Source organism: Haliaeetus leucocephalus, unplaced genomic scaffold, assembly GCF_000737465.1.
Source record: "Haliaeetus leucocephalus isolate CR32 unplaced genomic scaffold, Haliaeetus_leucocephalus-4.0 Scaffold646, whole genome shotgun sequence".
Lineage (NCBI taxonomy): Eukaryota > Metazoa > Chordata > Aves > Accipitriformes > Accipitridae > Haliaeetus > Haliaeetus leucocephalus.
In genome coordinates, this window is record NW_010973082.1 from 6,448,248 (window position 1) to 6,463,026 (window position 14,779).

The 14,779-nt window shown below is 41.1% G+C and overlaps 1 protein-coding gene across 3 annotated transcripts in view; it reads right to left on the minus strand.

Annotated features, from left to right (window-relative positions):
- The window catches only part of ABCC3 (ATP-binding cassette, sub-family C (CFTR/MRP), member 3), a 52,483-nt gene that overhangs the window by 21,952 nt on the left and 15,752 nt on the right, over positions 1 to 14,779 (minus strand). For all 3 annotated transcript variants that reach the window (XM_010578705.1, XM_010578706.1, XM_010578707.1), the window contains exons 3-10: positions 14,415 to 14,540; positions 13,386 to 13,523; positions 11,552 to 11,677; positions 10,692 to 10,753; positions 9,376 to 9,507; positions 5,143 to 5,361; positions 1,588 to 1,765; positions 870 to 1,031 (exon numbers count right to left, since the gene is read on the minus strand). In XM_010578705.1, the coding sequence (XP_010577007.1) occupies positions 870 to 1,031; positions 1,588 to 1,765; positions 5,143 to 5,361; positions 9,376 to 9,507; positions 10,692 to 10,753; positions 11,552 to 11,677; positions 13,386 to 13,523; positions 14,415 to 14,540 (1,143 nt within the window). The remainder of the gene's footprint in view (positions 1 to 869; positions 1,032 to 1,587; positions 1,766 to 5,142; positions 5,362 to 9,375; positions 9,508 to 10,691; positions 10,754 to 11,551; positions 11,678 to 13,385; positions 13,524 to 14,414; positions 14,541 to 14,779) is intronic.

Genomic DNA, 14,779 nt, shown 5'->3' on the forward strand with positions numbered 1-14,779 from the left:
AAAAGCATTGAAATGTACAAACGATGCGCAGGGCAATTGCTCACCACCCGCCGACCGACACCCAGCCAGTCCCCGAGCGGCAAATCCCTGCCCCCCCCCACTTCCCAGTTCCTAAACTAGATGGGACGTCACATGGTATGGAATACACTGTTGGCCAGTTTGGGTCAGGTGCCCTGGCTGGGCATGAGAAGCTGAAAAATCCTTGACTCTAGTCTAAACACTACTGAGCAACAACTGAAAACATCAGTGTTATCAACATTCTTCACATACTGAACTCAAAACATAGCACTGTACCAGCTACTAGGAAGACAGCTAACTACATCCCAGCTGAAACCAGGACATTGCACAGAGACATTTCAAAGATGAAAGCCAGTGCTCAGAATGAACCTGGAATAAACCAGAAACAACTTCACTGGAGCAAAGGAAAAATTATGGTTATTCCAGGTGAGATTTGTTTCATGTTGACTTGCACAAAACTTCTTTATATGGCGTGATATAATCTTTATACATGGCTTACAATTCCTATGTCCATTTTTTTTTGTTTGGTTTGCTTTTTAAACCATTTCCCTCAAGCTCTCATTTGCATCAACTACTGCAAACACTGTGATGAGTCCAAGACTGGTCCTACCAAAGCATGGTAGGGACAGAGGAGACACGAAGGCTATCTTTTGCTTCAAATGCCTTCTCTTGCCTACCAGCTGAACACAATAATTAAGAGACTAATCGATCACGTACACCAGTACAAGCTATTTTACTACAAGGCAGAACAGTAAGTTTCTAAAAAAGCAGTGGTGGGTCAAATTAACAAAAAAATAATAAGCTTGCACATCATTTAGACAAATTCTGAAACAACGTGACAATGTCTGTACCTGCCAGAGGAAATACAAAGCTAGAAATATCTGGAGTGGTGCAGACCACAACATGTTCAGGAAAGTCATCAGGTCCATGAAACGTTGGGCATCTACTGACATCAGGTTGACAATTTCTCCAACAGTAGATGAGCGCTTCGCTGAGTTTGTGATGACTAAGGACTGAGAAATAAGAGGAATTCAGTGGATTCACGATCTTGATATGTATGGAGAAACACAGAGAAGAAATCCTCAATTATTAGCAAAACAAGACACTCCCCGAGAATGTGCATCTCCAACAAGAATAAAATAATTCACACCTACATCTATTCCTAATCTCCAAAGAACAAGACTTCATGAAATGGTTTGCTTGTGAGCACTTCTGTCTCAAGCAGTATGTAGCATTCTGAAGAAAACCTAGTTGCATCTAATCGACTCATAGCACAAACACGCTATTCTCCTGGACCCCTTTTCCGAATATTTAAAGTGAACCAATGATACCAAGTGAGCCTGTGATACATCTGGTGACCTACCAGTACACCCACATTAAGTTGCTGATCGCTAGAAAATTCTGTAAAGTATGATAGAGGTAATCCTAAAAACTCAACAAAACCCCAATCTTTTCTATTCCAAGAGGCTATTCTCCAATATGCCTGTTCTTCCATGAGTATTTGAGAACTAAGACCACTTGCTTGACTATACACTGGTGTTCCAGCCCATGAAATACTTCCAGTCTTACCTTTCGGTATATCACTCCAGTGATCCCAGTTCTCAGCCTCATCCCAGTAACAAAGCAGTACTGGAAATGCTGGTGAAGTATGAGTGTCTGCAGCACAGCACAGATAAACATCAAAGCCGCAATCAAAAATCCCCACCAGGCTGGGGCATCTTTGTTCTTAATGAAGCTGATTAATACACTGTTTTTCAGAAGATTAGGGAAGGAAAAGGAAAAAGAAACAAAAATAAAAAACACGCAGCAAGTTTAATGGGACATAACACAGCTTCTCTCAACTACGGCGTCCTCCCACATCCTCCCTTTAACCACAAAAAGTAAACAGCTCTCCAGGATGCAAGCTGAGTTATGATTTCAGTCAAACAACATTGCAAAGATCCAACAGCAAAACATTAGACTTTGCCAGTGAGAAAGTCCGTTTGCAAATGAGCCTGTAGAAAATGAAACATGATGAGAAACTCTAGGTTTCCCCCAAGATCCAGCATTTAAACACATGGCTCACTGTCTGAGCTCTTCTGGGCAGCCCTCCAGGGCAAGAGGTGAATGACAGGACACAGTAGGACAGTGCAGTAAAGCAGGAGAAACCAGCTTCCCTCCCAAACCCCTTTCAAGCAGCCTGAGTGCTTCTGCCTGGGGTGTTTTCCCACAAAAAAGCTAGATTAAAAGACATCCTCCTGGATGGATGCATAAGAGTTCTCCACTCCTACTTTTTCAGTAAAATGGTAGTACCATTAAGCTGGCTATATCATCTTTTATTAATAAGCCATTTCTTACTACACACAGCTGCTCTCCCTGCAAGACCTGCACACTGTCATATAGCAAACAAGCAGAACAACTTCTGGCAACATCCAGTGTTCCCAAAAATCACATTTGTGATTTCAGCCTACTGACCAGAGTATTGAATTGTCAAAATACAGAAGGAACAGAGATTTGGCTCCATGGTTCAAATAATCAGCAGGGGGAAAATACACCAGGAAACTACAAATCAGGCCCCAGAGCCTTGTGTTAGAAGCATAAGGTTGCTCCATCTTTCTTCTTCCAGTCCAGAGAGATCTTCCTTCTGCACTGCACCAGTCAGTCATGCTGTAAGTGGACAGCTTCAGGAAAATCTCTTCCTTGTAGTCCCAGCAAGGGATTCAGCAATCTTTTTAGAAACATAAAACTATCTTACATGCAATCTGCCAGACAGCCATGGCTTTTTCATTTTCTCTTACCACTAGCAGTGCACTTTCCAAGACTGCAGGAATTCAGACTTGAAATTCCCCATCACATGCCTTGCGATATCACTGACAACATATCCAGGAATCTATGCAAATTTGAGAAATTCCCAGAATAGATTATACTTAATGTGTTCTCACAAGGAAGCCAGCTGCCTCCTCTTCACTAGGGACTCTGGAAGAAGACAGACTGTAAGCTATTAAATGTCACCATATTGGGTCAGACCCTCTTTTTAGCAAACTTCTGGCTATGTCACAAACCACCCACAGAACAACATGGGCTAAGGAGAAGCTCCATCCTTTATTGGATGCGGGACGAGACATAGTGACAAAGGATGAGGAAAAGACTGAGGTACGTAATGCCTTCTTTGCCTCAGTCTTTAATAGTAAGACTAGTTCTCCAGGTACCCAGCCCCCTGAGCTGGAAGACGGGGACAGGGAGCAGAATGAAGCTCCCATAATCCAAGGGGAAATGGTTAGCGACCTGCTACACCACTCAGACACACACAAGTCTATGGAGCCAGGTGGGATCCACCTCAGGGTACTGAGGGAGCTGGTAGTAGTGCTCACCAAGCCACTTTCCATCAGATATCAGCAGTCCTGGCTAACTGGGGAGGTCCCAGTTGACTGGAAGTAAGGAACTGTGACAACCATCTACAAGAAGGTCTGGAAGGAGGATCCGGGGAACTACAGGCCTGTCAGTGTGACCGTGGTGCAGGGGAAGGTTATGGAGCAGATCATCATGAGTGCCATCATGCAGCAACGTACAGGACAACCAGCTGGTCAGGCCCAGTCAGCATGGGTTTCATGTACCTGAAAGGCAGGTCCTGCTTGACTAACCTGATCTCCTTCTGCGACAAGGTGACCCGCTTAGTGGAGGAGGGAAAGGTTGTGGATGTCGTCTACCTAGAGTGTGCCCTCAGTAAGTCTGCAGATGACACCAAGTTGGGAGGGAGGGTTGGTCTGCTGGGGGGTAGGAAGGCTCTCCAGAGGGATCTGGACAGGCTGGATCGATGGGCCGAGGCCAGTTGTATGAGGTTCAACAAGCCAAGTGCCGGGTCCTGCGCTTTGGTCACAGCAACCCCATGCAGTGCTACAGGCTTGAGGAAGAGTGGCTGGAAAGCTGTCCGGCAGAAAAGGACCTGGGGGTGTTGGTCGACAGCCGGCTGAATATGAGCCAGCAGTGTGCCCAGGTGGCCAATAACATCCTGGCTCGTATCAGAAAGCGGTTGAGTGACCATCCCTGGAGGTATTTAAAAGAAGTGTAGATGTGGCACTTAGGGACATGGTTTAGTGGCGGACTTCACAGTGCTAGAGTAATGGCTGGACTCAATGATCTTAAAAGTCTTTTCCAACCTAAACAATTCTATGATTCTATTCCATGATCCTACGATCTCAGAACACAGCTCCACACCGATGTTATTTTAAGAGATGCTCATACAGGAGCAAGGCCCTCTCTTCTCCCCTTCCCCACACCCACCTGTGGCCTCCATCCAAACTCCATTCCTCTCATGGATTAACAGCACTGTGTGCTTTTCCATTGATTTAGAAATAAAAAACAATTGTTTGATAGACATGCTGGTATTTCCACTGTTACTTTCTTCTTAGGTAATGATTATCTCGTGAAATTCTCACTTTAAGAATAATACTAACAGAGAAAAAAAATGTGGGAATCGTGCAAATTCCTTTATGGATCAGGCTGAGCAACCGGTGCCCCTGGAGATGGGAGGTACAGGTGTTCCTCTTTTTTTTTTTTTTTAATAGAACCATAACTCTCTTTCACTTGGCAATTTACTGCGACTGTGCCTCACGCGTTCTCATTACCGCACACAACTAAGAACACATGAACTCATCTAAATGGTCCAAAATCTTTCCCAGATGACAGTGGCACAGCCAAAGCACCACATAACTTGAGCATCATGCTTCATTTGTTTATCAAGTCATGCTGCAGCTGCAGCCACCACCAACACATGTGGGTATCAGATGTACAGAGACTACTGGATCCAGCAAGCAGTGCTTCGCTTTGATTTCACAAATAATCCTTTAGAAATGGGGACAAATTGCTTTGGACTGCTGCATGAAGCAACAGGTAATTTGTAATTCAAGGCTGTCTATTGGTGATGGGCGATTTACGAATCTTGCATTTCAGTGAAGCTTGCCCAATTTACAGCTTAGTCCACAAAAAAGAACTCCTGTCTTATGGCATTTCAGTGGGAAGGTGAGGGAGCATACACATGCAGCACTGTGAGGGAAACTAGCTATGCATTTCAAAAATAAATACTCCGTGCCAAAGCCAAGCCTCCACAGGGACTGCACAGAGAAACTACTCACACAGTAAACCAACCTTAACAGCTGCGGGTTGACGAAAGAAAGTAGGTCTTGTATCAGCTTGAAGAACGAGCCGATTAAGAAGTATGGCCCAAAGGTCCTCCACAAAGCTTTGAGAAAGGAAGGCTTTCTATTGTGCTTTTTGTCTCTGATTAGAACTTCTGCTTCCTCTGGACCATCACCAACATGATTCAGCACATGGTTAGATTTCTTCATATATGTCACATCTTCTTTCCTAGGGGAATGAAACAAGCAATTAGAGACAACTGACAAGAATGCCATTGCCCTATGTACAGCACCGCAGTAACATCTAAAAGTCTGCTCCTTTCTTTGCTCTGCTACTGGTCAACAGCAAGACTTTCAACAAGATCTAGATGTGCTCAGGGAGAGGCCACTCTTGTGTAATGAGTCTTTTCTTTTCTTTTGCTGTAGTACTTATGAGGTGTACTTCATAGGCCAGAAAATCAGTCACCATGGGATGAGAACATGGCTCAAAGGAGTAGGAGATGAAGGCTTGACTTCCTTTGGCAGAGGACAGAGTTGATCTTGAATCGCCAATTTCTTACAAAGGAATTCTCTAACAGTTGCTAGTTACATACCACAAAAGGCACCCTCACCTAGTCCTTCTGAGGCTGTATTTGCTGTTGTTCAATTAGTAGCTGTACTAAACCTTTAGCCTTATCTGATCACACAGTTGCTTCCAGAGTAGTCTGAATCCCTCCAGGGAGACAGGCATTGAATCACATGCCAAGCTAAGAGAGGAAGCAGGCACAGCCCTCTCAAAATACGATTTTGCATTCCTGGAAACTTGAAAGAGCACAAACCACAGCACCTCCAAAGCTAAGCCATCTCTGAGATCTGGGCTGCAGCTGTCCGAGGTTCTTCCAGGACAGAAACTTTGGGTTTAGGTGCCTAAATTTTACTTAGATGACCTTGTAAGCATTTAAACCCTGTTTGGCTGCATCCCTTTCTTACTTTGTCTTTTTCTTTCTCCACCTGCAAAATAAGCCAATGAAAGTGATCTCTTCTGCAAAGCTCTTCGAGACTGACTGATGAAAAATGGACCCAACAGGTCCACACTGCTCTCCAGGGCTCTAGGTGGGTTTTCTGGAAGCACCTCTGGGTGCCTGACTTCTGTTGCCTATCAATAAGGAGGGGGTGCTCTGGGAAATTATTTCCTCCATGAACTGCTCTCAAAGAGCAGCCTGGCAGCTTTTCTACCAGCAAATACCGAACTGCTGTTGTTTCTTGGGGGCTATGGGACCTAGAGAACAATTTCCTGAACGTCAGCGAGGAAGGTTAAGTCCAAGTGGAGCAGGGAGAAGGAAATTAGAGTCTGGGGCACATAAGCCTTATAAGAAGGGACAGATGTAAGAGAGACCCTAGGAACAGTGAAGACTTACAAGAAGGCATTTGAAAAATAACTTAAAAGTACTACCAAGTGAGGCTGGATTTATGGATTCCTCATAAAAAGTGTGCAGATTTTTTGGAGCTGGCTGGCTGTAGAGTCAAATAATTCCAACAGCTTGTGAGCATTCAAAATGATCACTGTGGCTAACAGCCCACAGGTAGAAACTTGTTCACATCCTTTCAAACAAAGGCATGTGGAAATTCCAATTTCTTCGCAATAAAGTTTGAGGGCAGGAGGAGAACCTAAACCAGACTTTTTTTTTCCCCAGACAAGAACAGTGTTGTTTTTGTCCTTCCAGATCAAACCTGGAGAGTTTATGAGCAAAGCTTTATTTTTCTGGCAACCAAGCTGCTAAACTCATTGAAGAATTTGAAGAAACAAGACTACTTGCCCCTGGCTTTGTGCTGTTAAAAATGTTTATTACAGTGACCTAACAGCAACGCCATAGTTCTGTTGCAGCAAAAAATCCCAAAGGGACAAAATGCACATCTAGTGTTTACTACTGGTAGCTAGGTGAGGTCAGGTTTTCAGCAGTGTGTGGGACTGCTCACACCCAGTTTTTTTATCAAAGCAAAAAGCATGTGCCTGGTTTCCATTATTTATAGCGGGGGAGATAATAGATGCTGATTATCTCATGGGAAAACACATAGCTTTCTTAATAGTGATGACAAGGCCCTGCATCTTCAATTTGTCTTCATAAGCACAGTCACAAAAGCTAACTAAAAATGAGGCAAAATAGATTCCAGCTCTCTCTTCTCCATCTAGCACAGCTCTTTCTCAGAAGCGACTGCACTTATCAGTAAAGTGAGCGAGTAGAGACTTCAGCCATACATGCAAAGAGAGCAAAAGCAGAGGAAAAATACGCTTTGCACGCATTATTATCTATGGTAACAACTTAAATACACACTGATCTCTCCTGTAACTCATTAGTAGAAAATGAATTATGAGCAATTATTAAACAGTAATTCACAAGACAGTTGTGAAGCAAAATGTAAAAAAGGTTTTGTAGGCTTAGGAACAATAGAAATGTGATAGTCATTACAATAAAACAAGTTTAAAGCTTTAGCTATGCCAGAGTTGCAGCTGATTAAGTTTTTTAAAATAAATTACTACTGTGTACACTGGAAGTATTTTCCATGACACTTTCAACACATGTACAGCTTGACACAGCATTTTTAATGTCATAAAAGCTTGCTCAGAGCAGATTTAATGAGAAGAGATAAAAAACCCCCAAACCTATTTACAACAGCTCCCAAGCAAATACTACTAGTGTTATTTGACAAGAAATAATTAAGAATACCTACTTATAATTGAAGAATAAGCAGAGCCACGAAGCTTTTAGAGTTATGTGAAACCCAGCAATCTGGAGTACAGTGATTTGCTTTGTTTTTGCTCTTTTCCCCACCTTAGAATCATTAATATAGTCACCACAAAATTTTACCTGAGCTAAATACAAGCCAGAATTTATGGTTAAATTCATTGCCAACTGGCCCCAGTTTGTATGAATAATTTCCAAAATGCAATGAATCCCATGACAAAACTCCAGGCATGGTTTCTGGTTTCCTAGCAAAAGTTTTCCTGGACCCTAGGCATTTCTGCACAATGGCTGTGCTCTTACTATATAAAAGCCTGAGGGAGTAAGATTTATGTCTGTGCAGCAAAAGACCAGAACCCAGACAATGCACATTATTCCACACTGTAAAAATAGAGACATTAAGAAGAAAAAGCCTGAAGTAAAACCACAGCACACACAGAGCACTAGTGGACAAGCTGCTGGTGTTAGTGCTGGAAACCTTTCAAATTTTAGCTGTGAAGTGCAACTCTCCACATCATAATCACCCTTGCCAAGAACCTTACAACTCTCTCCTAATATTATCACATAATAGGGTCTTTCCAATTTGGCAAGGATATGCACAGAAGAGAACAGAGGAAAGCCTCCACATGGAGGAGAAATCTCCACAATGAAAGGAAATGGAAGTACAGGCCTCCTCCTTATTGACATTTTTCATTTGAAACACACTATTATCACATCTATTTGTTTGAAAACATTTTGGACATTAACCAGTGGGAGAAGGAAACACAGTTGTACAATAGATAATTTCTTAAGATTAGATTAGGACAGAACATGCAATAAAAAGGATATCCTCTCCAGCATGGATGTAACTATATGAATGTTCTGAACCTCATCCCATTTCCATCAGAGACCATGGGAATTTTGCTGCTAACTTTCTAGGCAACAGGAGTAGGGTCTCAGCTCTTAAAGTGGGATACCTCTTCCCCTCCCGCCTTTCATGTGTCTTGAGTTTCCTATCTTTACTGCTAGAAAATGAAGAGTTGCTCACTGCTAAGAGCCTTAAGGCTAAAAATAGTGTCAGGCCAAAAAAATCACGATGGGGATGATGAGGAATACCTTTTGGTTTATGGTGCCTAGAAGTTGTGCTCTAACATGCCTAGGAGGGAGGCAATTATGGGGTTAGACATCTACCAGCTCAGTGATGAAAGTTGTTCATTTTCTACAATCCAACCAACTCAATCCCTTCTGCTTATGCATCTTCAGCCCTTCTCCACTTGGTAAATGGCACTACCTGCTCATGTAGATTTTAAGCACCTAGTTAAAAAGCACGTACGTAGTACACAAGCCCCAGAGGGCTCCTGCTTGCCTCTGCCTAGACATATTAAGTAAGCAAATTAGATGGTTAATATTAATGAAGAACACATAGGTTGAAGAGGTAGGTGTCTTTTTTAGTTGGCTCATTTTCAGGGATGAGTAGCTTATTAATGTTGAAATGACTCGGATCAATCTCCGTTTGCAGACTTGTTCCACGACAATATACTTACTGTTTGCACTCTGCTTTTTCTTTGTCCCACTCTTTACTTAGTTGCTGCACAATAATTTTTGAAGTATCATCTTCATTCAGCGACCACAAATCTTTATCTTCAAGGGGCCTTTTGTAACCAAGAATTGCCATGCTGCACATATAGAGAAAACCAGTTCAGTTTGGCTAATAGTACTTAAAGCATTGCTAGTAACTCTGGGACTATTAAGCTAACAAAAGTAAGAAGATACGTCTCCACAGAAAGGGTGATAATTATACCTCCATCTCCCTCTGTTTCTTATATTGATGTTTGCAATTAAGGAAAGGACATTACATAGTTTTGATTACATGTATTTTATTGAAAACATCACTTCAGGAAAAAAAGGACAATAAAAACCAACTACCAGAAGCATTTGAATGAAACTGTGGTGTTAAATGAAAACAGTGAAGCTTTAGAAGTGAAAATAACTAAGTCTATCTAGAATAACTGTCAGAGGTGAACAAAATGCAGAAGTGAAGCACACCTGAGTTAAAGAAAAAAACAGGTTTCTCTGAAAACTACAGTTCCTCAACTGCAAGAGGAATTTTGTCAAGGGATACAAACATCTACTTGCCAAGACTCTTGATGGGAAAGCTGAACATTCAAAACTCTGGAAGTTTAGAAAGATCTCACACTCTCACTAAAAAGAAGTTTATAGGGCTGTTGCCAGGACAATGAAGTTACGTGGATGTAAGAATGAAGATCTCAACACCCTCAACCACTATGGAAAAAATAGGTCTTAACTTGACCTTTGGCAGCTGTTCCACTTCTTTATCATGGAGCAGTAGTAAGCCCAATCTCAAATTTGCATCTTTAATACACATGCCTTTTGACAGCAGCATCAGTGGTAATCATTTGTATATATAACCCAGTTTACTTTCCCTCTTGCATAGAAAATGTCCTTATAAAAAATCATTGACCCATGAACCCCAACAGGAAACAAAATGCATCCTCAGATGGGTGAAAGGTTGCCACGATTAATCTTGTGGAACACAGTCTTACATCTTGGTTTACGTTATACTCCAGCACACGATAAGCACAACCACTGTATACTCTATTAGTCATGCCACAACTGTTGCCACTGCTCTTCAGAGAATAAATTTGGGCAGTATGAGCACTCTGAAAGTGGTTCGTAAAAACAAAAATTCTAGAAGTGCTGACACCACTGTGGATGAAAGAGTATCCAACATCAACTACTTAGAGAGGAAAAATCTCTGCATTGCTAACTCTGTACAACATGTGTCACAGGTAGAGTTTGGGGTTGTCAGTTGTCCAACAGCTTGAAAAGAGAAGCTCACCTTGTAAACCACCAAAACGTCAATCTTGACAGGAAGCCTGAAGTTAACTCTGGACATGGATTCTGTAGTAAAGTTATGGGGGGGGAAAAATCAAAATAAAGCAGGACATTTACCATTACTTTAATAAGATGACAGTCGATTTTCCTTATTTTTGGTATATTACATGTATGTACCTACATCCTAATGAGATATAAAATTGATTTCTTTCATTTCCCATGTCATGTAGAACTCCTTTTATCTTTAAAAATTGCTTCATATACTGCCTTTAAATCACACTTATATGAAGTTAAATGTCATTTTATAGTTTCCGAAATGTTCATTTTAAGAAATTAACTCGACTTCTTCTCTCTCGGTTCAAACATAAATCCAATTATAGAGACCATTTTATGAATTGGAGAAGAAATTTAATCTGTGACACCACTAATATCTTCTGTTATTAATGTTTTTCCATATCTATTCTCGACACATATAGAACTCATTTATTAAGACAACCCTTATAGACTTTAGCTAACTATAAATTAATGTTAAGCAAGTAGACCACCACCTCCACAAAACCTACTCTTGAAATAATAATTAATATTACACCTTAATGTTCAGAAATGTAATTTCAACTGCTGTGAAGCAGCAAGTAGAGCTGCTTTCACTACATAGTTCCAGTCATTACTGATGGCACAAATAATGGAAAAAGGCTTCAAAACCCCAATATTACTCTCCACACCCATTGTTTCATAAGCATGTCACCAACTACTGCAATCTCAGTGACAATACAAAGGCATTTTCAATGACAAGTATTCTCAGTGGAACTTTCAAAGCATGATATAGTCTGTAAAATGTAAATAAAGAAAAGTAAAAATACTTACAGGATCTGTATTAACAGGGGAAAAAAATGGAGGCTTTTCTTTAAAGCATGAAAGGATCAACTCAATGATTATCAAAGCAAAGTAGATGTAAAATGTGGTAAACCTGAACCTTTCATTTACATGGCCCTAGAGGGAAAAAGAAACACAGTAATAATTGTTTTCATTGTACTTCCCCCCCCCCCCCCAACACTCTCTCTCTCCAACTTTTTCACAGCTTCTTTTGGCAATTCCTTTCTTCCTCTAGAGTTGAATACTGCAAAGTAGTTCCTAGCAGGAATTATCTTATAAAAGTATGCATGTACTCTGTAAAGTGCCTAAGAACATGCTTATCTCCAAGCTTTTCATTAAATTACGTCAAGTTCAAAGTGTTTATACATCTTCACTGCATGCAGACACCCTCTAAAATCAGAGCTACGTGACGTCCTTTTAAATTACCTCCAGGGTTCTTGCAAGATCATGTCTTAAGTGTAGGAACTGTCAACCCAGATCAGGGAACATTCATTTACTTTAGTATCTTGTCACTGACAAGCAGTCATCATTAAATACTTCCAGAAGAAGCTGCAAAAAACCACTGTATTGCATAATAACAGTTCCATCTGCTCTAGACATATCTCCTTTCCTACTTATATGAGTCCACAGTTGATTTAAAACTTCTTCCTGTGAGGGTATGTCCCTTATGCAGCTCTTTCATACCCTAATGTAGCTGTGAATGCTCTCATTGTTCACTTAAAATGTTTAAACCGTAAGTGCAAGAGAAAGAATATTTGGTCCTTGGCAGTTGCAAGAACAGGAAAAAACTACCCATACCCGTTCTAAGGCTCTGCACCCATAATTTTAAGTTGATTAAGGATTCAAACATTGATAGTCCAATATTTGTATTTATTCACCACTACTACAGTTTGAAAATTGACTTTAAGTGGTGTTTGAAAGGGTCTCACCAAGATTGCAGCTATTTTCTGAAGTTCTGCATAGACTGCCATTTAAGGTTGAATTCAAGCTCTGCTGGAATATTTACAGCAGCCTGCTATAGCAAGATCCTTGCTAAAAGGATAATGCTGCTGACAGTTACAAAAAAGTAAGTACAAAAAAAAAAAAGAAATCACCAAACAGAATCAACACTGATTTCACTGAGGAGAAGCAATCACCTTAATGTTTTTCAAATACTTCTTTTCCTTCTAGCCTTTGATGATCTAATCACTGAAGCAATCTGCTGTGCCCTACTTAGTGAAATTTGTTTCTGTGGAAAACATAACAACTTTCTTACTGTGGGAGAACCTGCTATGTTTTCAAACAGGAATCATAACAGCCCAGGTTTCATTCCCCACCCTCCAACTTTCTGTTCTCTATTTAAAGCCACAGTTGGAATCAAAATGCTGTCCTCAGCACGTCAGGCACTGACAAAAGAAAGGCTATAGAGCTGTACCATGTGGCCAAGCTGCCTAAGCAAAAAAGGGAACATCACATATTAGAACGCATCATCTCTGATTACTACCCATCCCTATTTAAGCATGGCAGGGGAAGGGGGCTGCAAAAGGGAAAAAAAAAAAAAAAGTCTGTTCTAATATATATACAGTATTGGTACAGCCCTCTCGTGTCTATCAGGTTTCCAGTATAGCCTTGGGCTAAGCAAAATATGCTTTCTGACGTTGCGTGAGAAATCCCAGTTCCCTTCAAGTTATACAAGTCTGAGTCAAGGCAACGGAACCAAACTTTTCTTTCTCCCTGGCAAAAGCTGGGCTCAGATCTGATTCCAAACTCGGTGATTCACTCCCTTCACAGAGATGTTAATGCTACATTTCCTGTTCTCCAAGTGCTAACAAGGATGGCATGTTACCTGTGCTGTTGTAGTCACGATCTTAGACCGGAAAGGCCCCACGGCACAGAGCACAGACAAAAACCAGAAGATAATGAGCACTCCAGAGGACTGAACTCCTCTCAGCCTTTCGTATTGAATAAGCAGTGTAGCTAACAGCTGTAAAAGTAAATACAGGAACACGTGAACACAATCCCATCCCACTGCTCCTCTTATTCACGCTCTCAGTTGGCAGCTATTACAGTCATCGTTGACAACAGGACCTCTTTGAAATAAGGCCCCATCATAACTTCACAGAAGTCAATGGCAAAACCTCCTCTATCTAAGGAAAGCAGCAAATAACTTTATGAAATAATTTGGGTTTGCTGTTTTCAAAGCCTCATCTCCAGAATTTAATTTTTAAACCAGATTTTATACCTAGGACTAGGCACAATTAAATATTAGCTACAAATATTTTAAACAAGTGTAAGAGTTGTCATTTCTCCAGTCCAGATGGACAATCATGACTTGTCTAGAGAATGGTATTTTTAAAAAAATATAACCAAGGGAATTAAAAACTTAATGGGCAAATTTTACTGCTTCTTTTTTCATACAACAGCCACAAGCCTGTTTGTCATCCTAGGCAAAGTAAATTTGGTTTCTGTTTAACAGCGGAACAACCACCAGATAAGAAACACAGTTTTACAAAGTCCAATACAGTACTGAAAAATGCACAAGACATGCTGTCTCATATCTCCCTGTTTAGGCAAAGTCATACCCAAATTCTCTCCACACCTGGATCACAAGCTTGGAGAAATAGATGAGAGCAAGGTGGGAGGCAGAACAATCGCTCCATTATAAAGATTTTAATTTACCTAGCTGAATCTACATGAGAGAGATAGCTGTAACTGCGGCCTTTTCGGTAAGCAAAATTTGCTTCAGTAATACAAGTACTAATAATTCAGCTAAAAGAGTACAGGATGAGGCAATGAATGCAAAGGAACCCTCTTCCTCCTTCATCTAAGAAAGGGTTATTCTTATTGGTCACAATAAACAGAAACAGTTACGAACCACAGTGATGCCAACGATCAATGGAGTTACAAAATAGACTGGTGGAGGCGTCCTGTTTTGCAGGAGCTCGTGGAAAGAGTAGAAGAGATCTGCCCAGCTCACGCACCACAGCAGGACACCGAACAGCTGAAAGTAGCCAAACAGAAACAGCATTTGGTAAACTCATCTCCAGGGGCAGTCAGAGGGCTAGCAAAACGATTCACAGATTCCCAGCAAGACAAAGCTGTGTAAACAGAACAACACTGCTGAGTTGACCAGCTGCAGTCAGGTTAATGGAACTGTCCCACCGCACTCAAACCAAGGATCCCATCTCAACTGCTTTCTGAGGGATTTGCAAACACGAACAGTAGAAAGACTAATGTATT